This window comes from Centruroides vittatus, unplaced genomic scaffold, assembly GCF_030686945.1.
Source record: "Centruroides vittatus isolate TY-2023 unplaced genomic scaffold, ASM3068694v2 contig_866, whole genome shotgun sequence".
NCBI lineage: Eukaryota > Metazoa > Arthropoda > Arachnida > Scorpiones > Buthidae > Centruroides > Centruroides vittatus.
The window spans coordinates 1,274,707-1,295,453 of NW_027122565.1; the positions used below are offsets into that span (position 1 = coordinate 1,274,707).

The 20,747-nt window shown below is 30.6% G+C and overlaps 1 protein-coding gene across 4 annotated transcripts in view; it reads left to right on the plus strand.

Moving 5' to 3' along the window:
- The first annotated feature begins 5,907 nt into the window (after positions 1-5,907).
- The window catches only part of LOC136982856 (serine/threonine-protein kinase BRSK2-like), a 158,444-nt gene continuing 143,604 nt past the window's right edge, over positions 5,908-20,747 (plus strand). For 3 of the 4 annotated variants that reach the window (XM_067279393.1, XM_067279395.1, XM_067279397.1), the window contains exon 1: positions 5,908-6,232. In XM_067279393.1, the coding sequence (XP_067135494.1) occupies positions 6,133-6,232 (100 nt within the window). In that variant the 5' untranslated portion in view covers positions 5,908-6,132. The remainder of the gene's footprint in view (positions 6,233-20,747) is intronic. The other variant, XM_067279394.1, reaches the window with a different exon arrangement.

Sequence of the window (20,747 nt, forward strand, 5' to 3'; positions counted from 1 at the left end):
GGTTAATTTCTGAATTCATGCAAAAATAATTTAAGTCGATTTTAAAATATGATTTGTATTATATTAATGTTGAATAATTTATTATAATTTTGATTTATAAAACCGTAGGAATCATGCAGTTTAGCGCTGCTTGTACTTAATTATTTACGATATACAAAACAAGACTACATACAACTTAAATTTATTACATATACGATATATGGCGCGATTGTACAAGTCAGACATAGAATGGAAAACACGTGTGTACACAGCGAGGTCCGAATCGAAAGTGAGGTCACAAGCCAAGAAAGGTCGAAGGTCAGGTTGCCAGTTTGTTGAGTTTAGTGTGGCGACCTTTGGAAGTAAGACCAAAGATCGCCACATGCAGTATAAACAGGGCCATCAAATATGGGAATTGGGAATTTTTCTGGGCCAGCAGAAAACTTAGGAATCACCACTGGCTCCTATTCCTATAAAATAATATTATTTTTACTAACGAAAAATAAAGTATTTAAGACTGCTTTTTATTAATAAATAAGCATTCTGCATATTTAATTTGTTCAAAAAATAAAAGACATGGTTAGAAGGACCAGCTCTACTCCGGGTCCCTACAAGCTCTCTCAGTCATGTGGCGAACTCTCCCAGTCATGTGGCCCAGGGGGTCCTTGCCCCTGGGCATATAAATGGTAAATTATTTTGAATTATCATCACATCATACTATATTTTTACTTTCCTGGCTGTTATATATAACAGAGGGAAAGTATAGCAAGTATAGCAATCGGTCAAACAATGACCCCCCCTCCAAGATTTTTACATTTTTGGACTCGGAACCTCGAAACGTCGAGAAATACAAAATAATTAGGGGATTTTCCTGTATGTATGGATGTTTGTGTAGGAGACACGATTTTGTTCACCGTCTTTGAAGCTTAATAACTCCCGTACCTTTCGACGAAAATTTCAGAAACTTTCCAGGGAGGTTTGTGTATTAGGAGCATTGATACCGTTAAATTTTTGTGATTAAAGATCGAGGGGTGGGGAGATAGAGGGCTGCCCATGTGTCATATCTAGTGTGAGGTCAGATTCAATGAAGATTTTATTTTTCATTAGCATTTACAACTTTTTCTTTTATAAAGCTTGTCTGTACCCTCAAAATTAAGCGTATTGCCATTTTTATAATTAATAAAAGTATAACTTTTTTAAAAAGTAAAATCTAATTACAGATGGATCCACTCTCAGTTTTAAATGTCGCCGAGAAAGATAAGCGACTCGTGGCTGGATTTTTTTTTTTTTTTTTTTTTTCTAGAAATTCTATCTTATTCACTCTTAATTCCTTTAAATTCGTACATTTACCTAGAATATGTTTTATCGAGAATAAGTTGTCACAAAATTTACAAGTACTTATACTTATTTAAATCGGTTTATCGTTGAGGGTCAGAAGATTGAAATTTTTTGAACTTTTATTCCGGCGGCTCTTTTAATTTTTATTGCTTTTCCTTCTCTTCGTGTTTTGTATTTAGTTGAGGAGATACATTGTCCTGATTTAACTTTGAAAACTGTTGGGCATCAGTGGTATTGAAGTTATGAGTATTCTGATATTGTTGATATTGAGTTTGATTCTTTTATACTTCCTTTAGAGAGGGGTAGTTTTCGATTATTGGATGTAGATAATCGTACTGTTTTGCCTTGGGGGTGTTTACTCGAATTTTGATTACGTCTTTTGATGTAATTCATTCTTGGGCTTGTGCTGGTTTAGGAGTTAGGATAGATGCAGTTCCAGGTCGGGTTAATCAAGTTTGTTTTTTGATTAACCGGCCTGGGTTGTATTGTGGTCAGTGCTCTATAAAGTGCAGTGTTCTATAAAGCAAGAACATTTTATTAATAATCTTGAGTTAAATCTCATTTAAATAAATACTTTTTAAAAATTTGAATATACAAAAGTGGCTTTACTTGTAAGTCGTAATTACTGCAAGAAAACTGCAACAGAAATAAAGCTAGGACTACCTGTAAAGAGATAGGGCGTTCAAATTGTAGAATGCCATCTTCTTACTATACAGGGCCGCTACCCTCCCTCTCTCTTCTCGGACGGCCGGATGGCCGGTGGCTAAAGTGGTCCCTCTGGGGAACCCGAGATTGAATCCGGACGGGACGAAAAACCCAAGGAATTTTCGGGGGTGGTCCGTTGGATATGTCGAGTCCCATCCCTCACTACCCGGTCGTTCCATTATGGGTTTTGCCGAATCCACAATGGGCTTGTTAAAAAAGGCTTTCTTACTGTCCATAGGACAGAGAGTTAAATAATACAGAGTTTCTTCTGGGCGCCGTCTATCCTTTGTTTAAAAAATTATTAACAGATAGCTGTCAAATGCCCAATCTAATTTTTCTGATAAGTTACTTAAATAAATTCTCAGAGAGATATTCACTTTTATTTAAATTCATGACTTAAATTGCAGTTTGAAAAACCAAGCTTCTCATTTTTAAGGAAAATATTTCTTTCTGGTGTATAAAAATTATTTAAAACTCATAATACTGTAATTTGAAAGTGGAAATAAAATGATGTATTTTACTTAAAATATATTCATTTATTTAATTTTACACAAAGCATTTTGATAATATAAAAAATGGCAAATTTAGAAAATGTAAATTATTGCAATTCCTGTGAATTTCCCATTAACCGGAATGCTCGGTAATTAATATAAAATCCAAGAAAATGCGATGAAAATACGATGAGTAATAAAAACTTTTTATTTCTTCATTGCATTTTATTCAACACAAAATTTCTCAACTTTGTAAAACTCGTGGTACCTTGAAATTAGAGATCGTAACACCACTGTACCAAATTATGTTTTAGATTTTCTCTCTAACGTAATTCTTAACAATTTACAGGATTATTTAATCTTTCTTGTAATTTTACACAAACAAAAAAACTTTTTATCAAATGTTATTTTCTGGATTTTTGCCATTTCTTACATTGCTTGCTTTCCTTAGATTCTGTTGTGGGATGATCTGAAAAGTACAATCAGAATGAAGAAAATTAAGCATTCTTTATCCCTCGCTGCCGACAAATGAGCATTCCTTATACGGTATACCCGCCAGACAATGTTCTAGAACAAGGGTGGCAAATCTATGACATGCGTGCCCAAAGTGGTACGCAAGCAGAAATCATCCGGCACGTAACGTATTACACGATTTCGATTTATCACCTGTCTTTTTCAACCATTCTTTCGGTTTATCACCCGATCATCTTTTTTTCAATCAGGTTTTTTACTATTTAAAAGTAACGCTAAGTATGCTTATGGCACGCGAGCTCAAAAAAGTTTGCTATCCCTGTTCTGAAATGATTCCGATACATCTAGAACAGCGTTTCTCAACCGGGCGAAGTCGCTCCCTAGCGGGAGTTTATTGTATTCTAAAGAGCGATAAGCTTTAATTTATGTTTTAGGGCGAATTAAAAATTTGTGGGCGATTTAGCAACAAATTTTTCTATTTGTATAATTTGGCTCGGCTATAAGGAGGCTTCTAGCGACTAAAAACTGCGTTATATAATCGTAATTAGGCTACGTATAAGAACAAAAGCTAGATTTTTGTAATACGCTTAAGTAATGGAATTTCCTTAGATTGAAAAAAATTAACTCATTGTCTTTATTCTCCCTAACCTCTTACTGAAATCGAGCATTTTCTTCACTTATGAATGCATGCAATAAATGAAGGTAGTATTAGCTGTATATATGGTCATCAATATAAACAACAGCTATTTTCATATCATATAGTTGTTGCATTTCTCTAAAATTGGCATGAAAATTGAACCATGGATTCGTAATCCTTTTCTTTCTGATATACACTGTATTGCAGATGCTGACTTAACCAAAGATGAAATTATTGATCTTAGGACAGAAAAATTACTACAATTTGAGTTTATCTCAAAAAGCCTTAGAGAATTCTGGTGTTCTCTAAGAGAAGCCTGAGTATAGGCTTATAAAACGAGCTATGGAAGCTTTGCTTCCATTTGCAACAATATATCTTTGAGAATCGGGATTTTCAACACTTGTAACAATGAAAACAAAAAATCGAAATCGATTAAATGTCCAACATGACATACGTTTTGACTTGTCAAATACCACACCACAGTTTGATGTTCTGGTTAAAGATAAACAACAACAGTCTTCATACTGACATGTCTTTAAAAAATATAATTTAACTTTAGCTTCTCTATATTTTAAATATACTGTATCATCATCATCATCATCATCATCATCATCATCATCATCATCATCATCATCATCATCATCATCATCATCATCATCATCATCTAATACGTGAAGAAAGAATCATTATGTTTTTTATTTTGGTCGCTATTTTTCAATAAAGCTGGATTCCTTTAAATTTTACATTTTGCATTTAAAAACCTTCTGAAAAGGGATCCGTGGCTTTCACCCGACTGGCAAAGGGATCCTTAGAATGAAAAAGGTTAAGATTGCTTCTGCTTTATGGTATTTTTTGAATTTTATGCACATGTATATATAGTAATTAAAGTATGTTTCTGCTCTCATAAATTAGTTTTGCTTGAATTTTAATTCATAAATAAGATAAAATATTGATTTTTATTATAAATGGTATGCATTAAATAGTGCCGTCGGATGTATTAAAAGAAATATATAAAAAGAAATATTGAAATGGATAAATGAAGCTTTTCATGTACATATCTCTGCTATGCAGAGAATATACATTTACAGGCTCTGCGGTTATCACTCGTTACTTGATCCTATCATTAATGAAAAAACTTTTCCTTTCACTAACATTCTTAGATTTTTCTCGTTTTATTCGTCTTCAGTTGTTAATAATTGTTATTTTAGTTGTAATAGTTGTTGTTATCATCCTTAAAGCTACTACATAACATATATAAAGCTTTCTCGAAAAAGATTACACGGAGCTCAATTAAAGAGAGAATTAAATAAAAATAATATTATGATTTATATGTAAATAATAATAATTATATTCAACAATTAATATTTTTTTTTCTCTTTTCATAGATTAAAATGTTTATATTCGTTAACATTGATTTGAAATATGCGCTTAATAAGTTTTATATACGTTTCGATTTATTTTCTCGAAATATTTTATGTAGAGAATATATTTTAAAATGTTGTTTAGAACTAATAATCCTCTAGCGTATAAAAGGTATTTATTTATATACATAATTTAAGCATTTTTTTCATTAGTATTGCTCAAGCAGGATTATTAACAATTTAAGTATCGTTAATTTTAAAAATTTGTTCTGTTTTTGAGGCAATCGTCGTATTATATATAGATTCTCCTATACAGATTTATACTGAATATACAATGCTATGTAACTAATAATGACGAGCCCATTCCATGGGGGCATGATGTAAAGATCGGAGGGTGGGAATTGCGAACATCGACCCCGGAAGCTTTTCGATAAAAGTAACTCTAAGAACTGTAGGTGATTACAAATAATTATTTATTATTTTCAGCCTATATTATAAATAATATTAATATATGCACCCGACTCAAAACTCAATAAGTTTCCCCGCTAACGTCGGAGGGCAATGCCTTTCATGAGTGGTGAAACTTCGCCCATGCTAATAATTTTAATCTTTATGTATGTTTTTCCATCTAAATTATTAGAATACTTTACGTAATCTCTTTGTAATAATTCAAACTTAAAAACGTGCTTAAAAAATTATTATTTAACTCAAAAATCAGAGATTTATGCTGAAGAAGAGTCGCATATTTTCGTACAAAATAATAATTAACATTCGGAAAATTTAACTAATACAAAAGAAATATATATATAATCATTCAGTTTAACGAAATTAAAAGTTGGTGTTTAATAATAATTTTATTTTTCAGAAAAATTTATTACTATTACTTATTTTATTAAGGAAAATAATTAGCAAGGTGTCCTCTATTGGTGAAAATACGAAACTGGTCAGTGACGCATTATCTTCTGGCCAATTAATGGTGGTATATAACGTGTGGCGAGTTGTATTTAGAGAAAATATTGTCCGGCAGGGCGAGCTGACAAATCGATTAAGTTCCCGGATAATCTGATACCACCTTTGCCATTATGGCGAGGATGTTACCGATGTTATATTTAGTCCGGACGGAATAACGATAGTTTTACTTGTTAACATCATGTCTTCTCAACGTCCGAGTTCGTCCAGTGGCGACGTTCATCATTTCCAATACGTTGGTTCCTATCGTTTAGAGAAAACATTAGGAAAGGGACAAACAGGTAAGATTCGTTAATATAACCAGACGCGTGCGTTACTATAGGGTTTACCGCCAATCGGCGGCATCTTCGGTGATGTAATGGTTTCATCACGTTGCGTTATGACGTCATGAGTTGGAATACTTTTCATGTTTTAAATTTTCAATTAGAATTTACATTCAATTTTCTGTTTAATTTGATAATTATGAATTGATTAAATTCGCAATTTTATTTAAATTTAATTATCGATTCGTTCTTTTTTTCCCTTCTAATTTAATATATAATATCTTGTTTTAAAATCAAGTTTCTTTTAAATGAAATATTTCAAATATTTTCACTTTAAAATTTATAAATAAATATTCATTATTTATATTTAAAATAACCAAGAATTATTTTAGTAAGAGAGTATTATATGTTACTATAGTGTAAATCACAGTTCTTAATTTGATTAGTATCAAATTGTTGGACTTGTATTGATATTACAATAGACTCTTGATGGCCACTAAATGGAAAGAAGCATTATCTTTTTCTCCATTTTCATAACCAAAAAAATATGTTAGGATATTGTTGACCGGATTCTTATTCTTAATTTACATCAGATACGTCATTACTGTACAGTGCATAACAATATATTTTCTATATTTTATCCAACAGTGATTGATAACTGAATATAAAATTATTCTCTTAGTAACAGTAAATCTTTATCTTCTCAATATAATATATAAAAACAGGGAACAGTAGTAAAGAAGAGTATGATATACAGATTTTTCATAGAATATTCTTTATATATCTGTATGTATATAGTCTGCCAATACTGTTATGAAAATGTCTTTTAAAATAAATAAACCAAAAACTGGATAGTTGAAGTAAATGGTGATTCATTTATTTACCAACACGATGCCAAGTTTTTTGAATTTTTATGCCTTTTTAAATTGATAAAATTTCTAACAGTTTACCAATTTAAATTGAGTAATAAGCTATGATTCTATTCTCATTTAGTTAACTATTATAAATGTAAGAAACATTTAGATGTTATACTAAACTGCAAGAACCTTATGTATTTTTAAAATGTTTTAGAATAGAAGAATCTATCTTGAAGAATAAAATGAAGAATAATTTAAATTATATATGTAAAAGTAGCATTAAGCTTCATTTACATAATAAATCTATCAGGTTTAACAGCATTAGACAAAATAATCCTTAGGAAAAAAAAATCATTAAATATCTTGTCACTGATCAAAATATGATGGAAGCTATTTTGCTCAGTTATAAAATAAATAAAAAAGTAATAGCTAGCTATCATCTATCAATATTAAACATTTATAAACTTAATTAAAATTTATTAGTTAAGAAAAACATTGCATGAGTGTAATTCAGAGTTTTCATTGCAAGAAAAATAATTGAATAAATATAATAAAGTGATGCTACATAATAATTAATCATAACTTGTATTAAAAATTATGAAAATATAAAATAGATAAATAAATTCTTCAGATAATTATAACTGACATTTTATATATTTTTAATGTAAACTTAGTTTAAATTAATTATAAATTTATTTGAAATTTTTTTGGATGAATTAATTAAAAATTCATTAGACAAAATAAACTTAAGGAAAAAAATAATTAAATATTTAAACAAATCATATTTTATTAAATAATATTAAATAAAATTTTGTCACTAATCAAAATATGATGTTTCATTTACATTTGTGTGAAATTGTACTGTACAATATCTTAAAAAATTATTGTGCATTTATAAACTATGTGAAAAGTATAGACTTTATATAAAAGTAATATTTTTTAGAATTACAGATATATGTAGCTAATTTCATTGTAGATTAAAAATTATAAAATTTAAAAAACTTTTATGGTGAATACATATCTAGTAAGAGATGTATAAGATTATATAAGAAATATTTTAAAATATATACACAATCAAACCTCTGGACAACCACCAATGATGGGAACATTAAAAAAAGCCAATGTTTGGAGGTTGTTTTGTATTAATTTTTGCTTAAAAAGGAAAAATCTTGTGGAAAAAGGGCCTTTGTTTAGAAGTGGGCGTTTTTGGAGGTTCGACTATATTTGTATTTTTCTAAATTGCATTAATGTTTTTAAAATTTATTTCTAAAAAAATGTAACCTTATGTTTAGAAATATAATCAAAAGAACATTAATCATAACTCCTAAGTTTTTTACATTAAAAATAAACAAAAAAAATTTGTTTTAGAGAATTTAAAAAAAAAATGTTGGAAAATATATTGCCCAGAGAATATAATTTCCTGATTACTGTTATTTTTTTGATATTTCCAAATAAATTTATAATTTTTTTCAAATGAGGTGTATCTAAGATATGATTGTAAAATCAATTAAGATAACGCTAAAGTAATATTGACAAATATACGATGATGCATGTTCTTATATAATAAATCTTGGGGAAAAAATGTATATATAATGTATTAAAATTTTTATTGCTAATTTATATTAATAACAGCTTTAACGGAAAATACAGCTTTTAAATTTTAGTTAAATGTGATAATGGAGTTTTGTAATACACTGATATTATTATTTAATTATTAAAAAAGTGATCAAAAAGAGTAATTTACTCATTTACTAATTAACGTAACTCAACGCTTATCATCACGTAAATAATTGTGAAAAGTTGTTAGTAACTTTTTCATGTTTATTTAATTTTTATACATTACTTAATTAACTTGTTACAATTATCTTCTTAGTCATAATTTATAATAATTAATAAACATTTTAAATTACTGTATTAGGTATTTTTTATCAGTGTATTAAACAAGAACAGTGTTCTATTTCTGTGTTTAGACATTTTAAGATGTCTTTGTGAAAGTATTTCTAAGGCTGTTAAAAACACTTAGAGAGGCAATTAGAAAAGATAGAAATAAGATAAAATTTTGAGCTTGATTGAGGAAAAAGTAAATGCAATGTTCACTTTGACTGTTTGAAATTCTTACGTTATTGGTTTAAAAGGTAAAAAGGATAAACAGTTAGATATAAGTAAAAATAATTATAGTAAGCTGTATTTTAGAATTACAGCATAGAAATGAGTAAAATACAGATATTGCTGTATTTTTCGTCTATTAATGGCCTTATCGTTGCAAAACTTTAGACTGAGGGGTTAAGGGGATGCCGTGATCGAATCTGGGTGGTCGCAGGAATTTTTTCGTGGGTGTTCTGTCCCGGATATTTTGGATCCGACTTTCACTACAGGGTCACCCCATTGTAAACGAAACTCACGATGGGTATGGTTAATTAAAAAGGCATTAGTGCTCACGAGTCGGAAAGAGACAAATCGTTTATTACTTTTAGTTAATAATAATTTCGATATATAAAATTAGTTAATAAAAAATTAAATAACTGTATTTATTTATTAAATTATTGCTGTAGAAAATATATTATAATCTAAATAAAATAGCAGTATATATTGGATTAACATGGGGATTCTACTACTCAGACTAAGATTTTAAAGTGTTTTTATTACAAAATTCGAAAATATTAATAGTTTTGTTCATGAAATTCATAACATGTATGCCTATCATTTTATTTCTTGTGTGTAAATTTACATCAGATTTAAATTTATGCCATAAATAATTTGTGATTATATATCATATATCAAATATTTTGGAAATGAACTGAATTTTATTCGGTTCTTCCAAAATGTAAAATAAAGAAGTTTAACAGTAAGTTACATAATATAACTTACTGTTGGACTCCTTTATTTTACGTTTTGCCAGTTGGATGGTTAGGTTGAGGCATCAGTCTATCGCTGTGGGGTAGCAGAAACGAATCCGGGCGGATCGAAAACAACGGGATTTTTGGGATAGCCTGTCCCTTTTAAGCCTTTTCTCACCATCCGGCCGTTTTATTGTGGGTCTGATCGAACTCGCGATGGGCTTGAAAAAAGCTCTCTTAGTTCCTACAAGGCATAAGATAACTTTTTATTATGACAAAATATTCTTGTAATAAACGGATTAATATTACTTTAAAAAGTAATGTTACGTTAAAATTATATCTTAGTTTCTAATATATATAATGAGGAAGGAGGAAAATATAGAATTTCTTATTGATACAGTCCTATATAAATTCATCAACAAAGTAAAGTGATTTTTATCTCATTACGACATACGTATTATTGAGTAGATTTAATATCAACGCTAATTATATTAATTAGATTTTCCTAATTTATGCCAAGAATCGTTTATTTTCAATCTATATTAATTTCTCATATAGATAAATTGATTATCTACAACTTTTGAAATTCATTAACGTTAATTCAAACGAGGATAGTCATAAGATCTTTAAATAGTTGCGTGATATTAATTCTGTATCGGGTAATAAGATGATAAAAATGTAATTCTCACTCACATCATCATAATAATCCTCGTTATGCTATCTAATCTTGTACGTTTGGAAAGAAATGACCTTGCTGTCACGAAACTTGACATTTTAAAAAAGTAAATTCGATATTTGTATGCTTAGGGAGTGAATCTGTGTCGTAATATGTATCTATAAAAAAATCGATTGTTATAGAAATATTAAATATTCCATCGTTTTATTGTAGCAGAATGGAAACAATATATAATGATTTTCTTAATATTTGAACTTTTATTTTAAAAAAACGGCCAGCTTTTTAAACATTCTATTTGCATTTTATTATCAAACCATGAAATTATAAAACACAGTAAAAGTAATTTAACTTCTTTTTTTGTGTTGCATTATTCCCTTATCTCAGGAATATTACTAGATTACCCGATTATCGATTCATTTATTTAGGTTAGACGATGTGAACTGCCTACCTCAATGATCATAAAGTTCTATTATTTGTTATATTATTTTGTTGGATTTGGACGATGTTCGATTAAATGAACGAGAGTGATTATACTCGTATTATTTATATTATTCAGGTTTGATTTGCACGTAAGATAAACAGAAGCTTAGGGCCTTGCTTTTTGAACTCATATTTTTACATTTATTATTATTTTGTGGGAAGGAAAGGTCTATTATATGTCATAGCTTAGGTCCACAACAAGTATAAGTTCAGCTCTATTATCACGTAACACGTATCAAAGGGTGTCATATACTGCTAGGCTGTACTTTTTCTTAGCGCGCTTCTACGATAGAAAGACTATAAATAATATTTTATATAAATATTTCAAAGTTAAATTAATTAATAGTTCGTTGATTTGGAATTTACATTATTCGAAATTACTTTGACGTTTATTTTTTATATTACATTGTTATGAATATATGTGGACATAGGTTCGCCATTTTTGTTATGATGAAAGTTATTAATGTAATTTATTCATAGAAATTGTTAAAATTTTGTAAATATTTATTTAATAACACAGGATGACTCAAAGGTCAGTTATCTGAGATATACTGGTTGTTTCAGAAATGTGTGTAAAAATGGAGAGATTGTAGAGAAATTAATTTTGATTCGAAGCATTCTTTTTGAGTTATAAGCGATTAAAAATCATGACATCATTTTTTGTTAACGTATGGAAATTTCTGTTGACAATTGCATTCAGTTCGATACCCTTTATCATGTCTGTCTGCAGAAAATTTTCCAAGGGAGGGCGAAACTTGGAGACAAATAATTACATCAATAAATTTTTATTTAATTATTTGGGAAATTTTTTTCACAAATAGATTATAGAATACAATGTTATAAAGCGTCCCATGGTCGAGGTTACATATCTCCAATCACTTTTTTTTATTATAATTTGTGGAATTTTTATTTGATCCCACGGGAGGCTAAGTGCCCCTCTGTGGACGCCCATGCCCTTAATTTGTTATCTGCCATATAAATTTATTATCTGAAATTTGATTTTTTAAACAATACGTGCTATATTGGGTTTATGGGGAAAATAAAAGATGTAGTATTCGTTAGTAAGCTATCAATGCTTTTACAGGCATTACTGAACAGGATGAAAAGGTCTAAAAAGTCAAAATAATAATGTCTAAAAAAGGATCAAAATTTAAGCAATAAATTAGTATTGCAAATAATACATGAAGACAATTAAACTAACATGAAATTATCAACAGATATTTTCATAGACGTCGTTTTTGCTAAACAGGAAATGACGTCATGATTTTTAAATCGCTTATAACTGAAAATGAAGCTTCAAATAAAAAGAAAAAAAGCATTAGAGTCGTGGAAAGGTTAATTTTGAATCTAAAACTTCTTCATTTTTACATATACTTCTGAAATACCCCGTATTTTGTCACTGGCGACAAAAAACATTTTAAAAATATATATCGGTTAATTAACTAACTTTTGTGCTAATTTGTACATGGTTTATGGTCAACCACACACAAATTAGAAACCTATTAGGAGTAGTTGATCTGGAAAGAAGTTTAAATATAATGTAATTTCAGCCAAACCTCCAATAACGTCCACCTCTAAACAACGGACATTTTTATGTTTCCGTCAGTGACCGTTGCTCAGTAGTTTGATTATACTTAAATAATATACTAAGTAAATTTAAAGAAATCTTGTTGTTATCTATCAAAAGATAAAAGAGTAATGTAATTATTGTCTCGATGTTTACGAATGTGGATTTTTATTTACAAAATGATCTTTTTACAAAAAATAAAAAACAATGATAATTTACATTTGCATATGTAAATTTTTAATGACTTTTATTTAAGTTCGTGTAAGCAAATTAGATTAACATCAATAAATCATTTTGATTTAATTTAATTATTATAGCTTACGAGTTAGTATGGACAGAATAGGAAGTTTTAACTTCAAAATTATCAAAACTCGGTACCATATTTTAAATGTAAAGTCGAAATAGCTGTTTATTAAGGAAACCAGAATAATTCATTAATTAAATTAAAACAAAGATTAGATAGATAAAATTAAAACCGATGTATATTCTATATCATATATTAAACTAAAAACATTATATTTAAATTTTTTAAACAAAAAATTAAATGCTTGGGAATTTGTAAATTATACTAAAACCTGAGTCGATACTGCTGGAAATTAATAGACAGCCCTCTGTATGTACTGTCAGCCTTTGACATGATGCTATGTATCCGTTGTGACGGAAACATTTTTTTGAAAGTATAGAAGAAATGATCCGTAAATATTTAATTGAAATCTCAATTGGGCTGGTTTAATGGAATACGGCAACGCAACACAAGATCGATCTGCGAAGAGGTTTTGCCTCCGGGAGGACCTTCTATAGGAAACTGACCCCTATTTAAGTGTTAGACATGAAGAAGACCCGGAAGATTTCACAAACCCTTGGTCAGGCGCCAGCTGTGAAGTGGTGTTATCCACTCGGGCACTGGTTGGCTCAAATCTGATTGGCAAAACAATATTTCTTTGGAGACAGACTACGGCTAGTAAAAATTCTCGATGCATAATTGATCCATTAAACCTCTAAACTGTATCATAAGACGTTTCTAATACTGTATAAATTAAATTAGGCTACTGGTAATAATTGGGATTATTTTAAATGAATTCTGAATCTTTTTTAATTCTGAAAGGAAGTCAAACGTTTCATTCGAATTTTTGTTTCTTTCGGTTCTTTTACTATATCAAATTTTTGCTTTTATAGTTGCAGCTTCTCTTTTGAATTAATGAAATTTACCATGCTTAAGAGTTTAGTTTCCGTTGATATTTGAATTAATTCTATTTTCGTATTCTGGATCTAACCGAATGATTTATGCTTTCTGTAGAGTCCGGGATTGAATCCTCGAATAATCAAAATTGATTATTCGTGATTATTCATGAATGACAAAAGTGAAAACATATACGGAAAACGCTTAAAACGAAAGCTAGGTGTATAATTATATTTTTACTTTCCTGGCCGTTATATATAACAGAGGGAAAGTATGACGATGGGTCAAAAAATGACCCCCAAGATTTTCACATTTATGGACTCGGGACATCGAAACGTCGAGAAATGCAAAAAAAATTCGGGAGTAATTGCCATATGTAAGGGTTTGTGTTTGTGTGTGTATGGCACGATTTTGTTCATCCTCTTTAAAGCCTAACAACTCCTGTGCTTTTTGTCAAAAATTTCTGAAGTTTTGCAGGGAGGTTTATGTATTCGGAGATTGATGCTATTAAATTGGGGATTAAAAGTCGAGGGGATAAGGAGATAAAGGAGATCGTGTGTATCTCCAGTAGGGCCGGACTTTACTCGTTATTAGCATTTACAATTTTTATAAAGCCCAATCCTATCCTCAAAATTAAGCTATTTGCTATTTTATAATAGTTAAAAATATAAAAAGTTTTTAATAATAAAATATCATAACAGATGGCTTCACCAAATGTTTCCGGGAAAGTTAAACAACTATTTTAACGTCTCACTTAGATGGCCGGATGGCTGAGGCGGTAAAAACATCAAACTGCTACTCTAAGGAACTGGATTTGAGTTCAAATTCGAGTCATCTTAAAAATTTTATGGATAGGTTGATTCAGATTTGTCGCGTACCATCCTCATCACCAGACCGTCTTGATTATGGATCGGGCCTAATCCATGATGAATAATGGAGTGTTCGTAGAGTGATGAGAGTTAAAATTTAAAAAGTTCTTCTCAATGTCAGATGTGGTAGCTGCATATACGTAATGTGAATGAATGTCTCTTTAATCCGAATAAATAAATCCGGTAGACTTCCTCACAGCTATCAGGTTAGGTACTCCTTCCAATAAAGGAGACTTTTCTATGGGGAAACTGATCCCTATTTAGATGTTAGACACGTGAAAAAAACCTGGAAAAAGTCCTGGTGGCTAGCCCATTGGTGAGACTCAAATTCGCGACCAACTAACTACCCAAGTGGATAAACGTCGGTCGTCTTTCCACTTGGACAACTTATGAGATTTGAGTGAGATTTTATGTTTGAATTAACTATCTAAATCCCTCGGTCTTCACAGAAAGTATTCTAAAATAATCTTTCTTGTTTTAATAACAGTAGAGACTAATTTGTACGAAGAGCATTTTGAAAATCGATCAACTAGTTTGTAATTCTACTCTGTACATCGAAAATACCATAAAGAAAAATACTTTATTGAAGTACAGACGTAGTTATTTCGTCAAATAACATTTCCGAATAGCCGGCATTAAGATCTTAATAAAACTTCGATTTCGTTAAGATCATATTTTGTTTTGTAATAAAACAAAACAAAAACAATGGACCGATCACTCAAATATCGTGAAGAGCTTTGTCACAGTTGGAGGTCTGGTTATCAGTTCCATTCACGTTTTTTCTATCAAAATCGACTTTTCTCGTTATCTTTACTTCCTTTATTACTTGACATTTTACATAAATGTCAAACACTCTTAGGAAACAATGAAAATTGTTTCCATTAAATTACATTTCATTTTAAATATTTCCGAAAATAAGAAATAAACTATTAAATGCTTAAACTATTCAATTTATATAATTATTCACACATTATCTAATTTAACTAAATACATTAAAAGTCATTACAGGTTTAGTTACTTGGGCAGCAAATTAAAGAATAAATCTGTTAAGGAAATTATTAATAGCGCATAATGTAGGCTTACAGAGAGATGGGGCAACTTATTAAAGGAAATTGTTCTGTAACAAAGTATATCACAAAACCGATATGAAGAAGAAAATCGGAGTTTCCGATAAGCCAAAATGGGTTTTTGATCGAACTTCTTTGCGTTTAAAATATAATGTTTTGTATAGATAAAATATATAAAAATTGATTACATAAATTTAAAAATCGGAAACACTTTTCAACAAATATATACTGTACAATATAAACAAATCTTATATATCAATACTATTAATAATTAATATAATTTGCTTATTTGGAGATAAATATAAAAAAGACTATAAGGTATTGTATGGGACTGTCCATAAAATACGTAACGCAGATGTGATTTGTATGCAGGTAGGTAGGTAATCGTGACGATGCGTTATAAGGAAGTAGTAATATTTAAAAATACGTTATGTAATGCTAAAGTTGCAACGCTCAGATGACAGGACGATTCATTTTTGTTCCTACTATCTCGTAGCGAACCGTACGTTTTATGTCACTGCTTTATACAGTACATTATACACGGATTAATAAAATAATGTAACGTCTGGTATCCTGGTACTATGTACTATTCCTTAGTGCAATTAAGGGGATCGATCGTAATTTCGGTAGTGGGTATGTGCGACATCGTTACGGAATGTTATAATAGTCAAAAAGTTTAAAAATAAGGATCGTCCATACATTACGTAACACTATGTGCAATGGACGTTTTTAGTTATGGTTAAATAATAAGTTGATATGAAGTCAAAAGCTGTCTGAAAAATACAAATTATTGATCTGTAATATATCATGAAAGTCAGAAAGTTTATTTGGCTATCTCAAAAAAATAAACAGATAAATGGATAAAAACAGAAATAAAAAATTATTTGTGATTGTAAATGGTATGATTTTAGACATAGATTAATCATAAGTTTTTGAACAATGATATTAATGATTAAAAGAACTGACAAGTAATTAAACTTATTAAAAATTAATTTTTTGAGATAATTGTAATAAGGATATTTTCCTAATATTCAAATAAAATTTAAGAGGACAAAATAATAACACTTAATAGAAAAGTATTTAACTTAGAAAGTTTAGTTTGTAGTTTGAAATTTTTTAATTTTAGATGGATTAATCGCCTGATTAGAATGGACGACAGCGCTCTGAAACTGACTTTAGAAATATTAAGTATCTTGGAAAAAGAATATAAGCTGTCCCAGAAGTAGGTTGTGAAACCAAGAATATTTTAAACTTAATACTCCGTTTGTCTTAAATGGATAGCGGCTCATGGCGTCGTGGTTTTGATTAATTTTAGGTTAAAATTAATGTTATTATCAAAGCCAGCGCCAATACATTATACGTGACAAAAACGATTTTATTAGGGAGCTGGCCGCGCGTCTTCCTGCGACAGCACCTCCATATTAACGCCACAATCAGCCACTGTCTTAAACTGTTCATGATAAGTTTTTCTGCCTTCTCTCCCTGTGCACTAAGAGCACATTTTTTTCCATACCTATTGTGGGTTCTGCAGACCCACAATGGGCGGCGAGGTTGTTTGACTTATCTGGGACAAATCGGCCGTGAAAAATTTCTAGGGAATTGCTGGCCCCGATTTGATTCTGGGTATCCCAGAGCGGTAGGCTGACTCATTAATATCCTCGGCCGTCCATGATTATTATAATTTCATCACCCAAATATTTTATTTGGTGCAATTTGATTAATATCACAACATTTTAAATCAAATTCTTTCAAATAAATTGTGATTTATCACAATCCATTTGAAAAAAAAAGTTATAAACAGTTTAATTTTGAAATTATCATTATTTGTAAAATGTGAAAATAGGACCAAATGTCCTTTAGTTTTATTTTAACTTGGAGATGATTTATTAGTTACAGATCAACACATTACATATTTAAAGATATTTTATAAAACATAATTGGTAAACAACAAGAAGAGAACAAGAGGCAATCAAGTACAAAAATAATTGGTATTATAAATTTAAAAATTGGCCGGATGGCCGAAGCAATAGCCGCGAGATGCGAAGGCAATAGGCAGAGGCATCAGCCTATTGTTCTGAGCGGTCGAGAAACTCCAGGAATTTTTCAGGGTGATCTATCCCAGATATGTCGGACCATCTCGTCGCCCCATTGTGGGCCTGACAGAACCCACGATGGGTGTGAAAAAAAGGCTTTTTTAGTGCCCACAAGCTGAAAGGAGATTTTTTTAAATTGCAATTATTTAATTGCATATGCTCATATTTGCCAACTTTATTTCTTTTAGATTGTAGCCAACTAAATTAGTAATAGTTGTAGGAGCGCAATAGGAGAATATGGTTGCTTAAAGTAGTAGCGATTTTTCTGACATAAGTGCTTTTTGCTTTATGTATTATAGAGCATTTTCTCTTTATATATATATATACAGGGTGGGCCAGCGAAAACGAAACGGCAGTGTGTTCGTGTTCGTCCAAGCAAAGCGCTCGGACAGGTCGATTTTACTCTCGAGGGGACATCTTTTGCAATAAAGTTTTTGCGATTCTGAATACAACAGACAACAAAAAATTTTAAAAACTCATTTATTTTGTATTAACTAAACAAGCATTTATTTCGAAAAAAATGTTTGTTTAGTTAATATTCAGAATCGCAAAAACTTTATTGCAAAAGATGTCCCCTCGAGAGTAAAATCGACCTGTCCGAGCGCTTTGCTTGGACGAACACAAACACTCTGCCGTTTCGTTTTCGCTGGCCCACCCTGTATATATAATAATATATATATATAAGTGAGTCTAAATTCCAGGTAACTAAATAAGATCTAGGACGAAAAGGGTATTCGTTTATTTTTTTTCTTCTAAGATAATTAAGTTATATCTTTATAATACGGAAAATATAATCTAATTCAAATCATTCTTCGAGTTTGTAAAAAACGTAAAGGAAATTTTCAAAATCTTAATGGTGAGGAGTTTTGCGTCTTTTACTACGTGGTCCACCTATGGCCGAATGGATAAAACAACTGAAAACTGGTGGTTGGTCCGGGACTCGTGCCTCAACAATCTGGTCACCAAGTTTACTTGATTTTTTTTTCAATGCACAGGAGCGACAAATTACGACGATGGCTGTATTAACCAATCACTTTGGCCCGGTGTCAAGGTCATAAGAGAAAATTAGTGATAATAATTGACACTGATGTTTGTCTTAATTTTGTTGCCCGTGTGCATTGGCCTTAACATTTAAATAGAGTAAGTTTCCCATCAAAGTCCTCCTAAGAAAAACGTTCATGTGTTGCTTTGCCTTATACCAGAGATGACGAACATTTTTGAGCCTGTATGTCATATAGTAAGATACTTAGTTTTAAAGATGTTTAGGCGTGCCAAAGTTTTAGACTTGAAATTACAATATTTAAAAAAATTAAACGAATATGCTTTAATTAGAATAAATGTAAAAAGAACCTGTTTGAAATAAGGCTAATCAGGTGATAAACCAATAGGACGATTGAAAAAAACATAATAAATCGAAATTGTATGATACGTCGCGTGCCTGGGCCCACCAGTGGTTAGGCGGTCTTTGTTCCCTGAATAATGGGAGTTCGGTCGTGGGTTCGCGTCTCGCTCGGACGGGTGGCCACGTGGAATTTTTCGGGTTTTCTCCACGTCTGTAACACCTAAATAGGGACCAGTTTCCCTTAAAAAGACCTCCCAGAAGGCATCCCCCTAGGCAGATCGCGTTGCCATAACCAAACAAATAAACGTTACATGCCGTTTTGGGCATGCGTGCCATAGATTTGCCACTCCTGCCTTATACCATCAATCCACATCAAGAATTTAAAGATGTTTCGATATTGAAATATCGTTGCATGCAAATTACAACTTGAGGATGCGTGTATGCAATTTGACTTACAGTAAGCTTAATTTTAAAAAATATCATTTTAGATAACGATTGCTTTAAAATTTTGTTCTAAGTAATGTGGTGGTTTTTAAAATTTAATGTTGCTTTTAGATAAATTATTTCTGTTTTTCTTGTGTATTTGTGTTTTATATTTAGAATTAAACAAGAAGTTTTTGTCTTTCAAAGTTTAGTTTTGGCTAAAATTGGTGTATTGAAATTAGTCAACGCACAGACAAACGTGTATTCTATTTATTAACTATCGTTCAATTTTATCAATTAAGAAAGTTAAATATTCTACTGCGCTGGACATTCTAATATCATGTGAACTCTAGTCTTGCGTAACTAAAGCATAAAAGTGCATTCTCTCATTGATAGTTGGTTTTTCTCGTTTGTAATGCTAAACGCTCAACTCCTCTTCAGCTCCATCAAATTAATTAACACTTCTTATTTTCATAATACCGATGTCTAGAAAACGAGCGATTAAGGGTGGATACACACATGGATGCAGTTTGTCAAAGATATCGAGCCTCATCCCTCACCATTGCAGGCTTAGCTGAACTCATAATGGGCTTATTAGAAAGGCTCTCTTAGTGCCACAAGGCGGAAAGTGTTTTGAAAAATGTAACTGATTCGCAGATTCGGCCACAGTGGGGAAACTGGGTAATGATGGGTCTGACATATCTGGGTCGAATCGGCCATTAAAAATTCCTGGGATTTTACGATCATCTAGATTGGATTGATCTCGGATCTAATTTAGATTAATTTTTACACTTTAAAAAAGTTTCAAAGAAATAAAATGTATGGAGAAAAATACACATTTTTTTTTTTTTTTTGGCTTGCTTAAAAGTGCTAAAGGTCAAACTACATGTACTAGTAGGTGCTCGATGTACTGTACACCATGACAAAAATCAGCTGCTAAAGTTAAAAACCACTGTGCGACGGATTTATTACGGTTAAAAGCACCATAAGTTCTGGATGTTAACTAATAACGAGGTGATGATAAGAAAATAAAACTTTCTTTTTCATTATAATTCATTTAATTATCTTACATAAGTAGGTAACCAAATTATTTACCACATACAGAAATGGTTACTTTTCAACAACATTTAATCATTCATGAA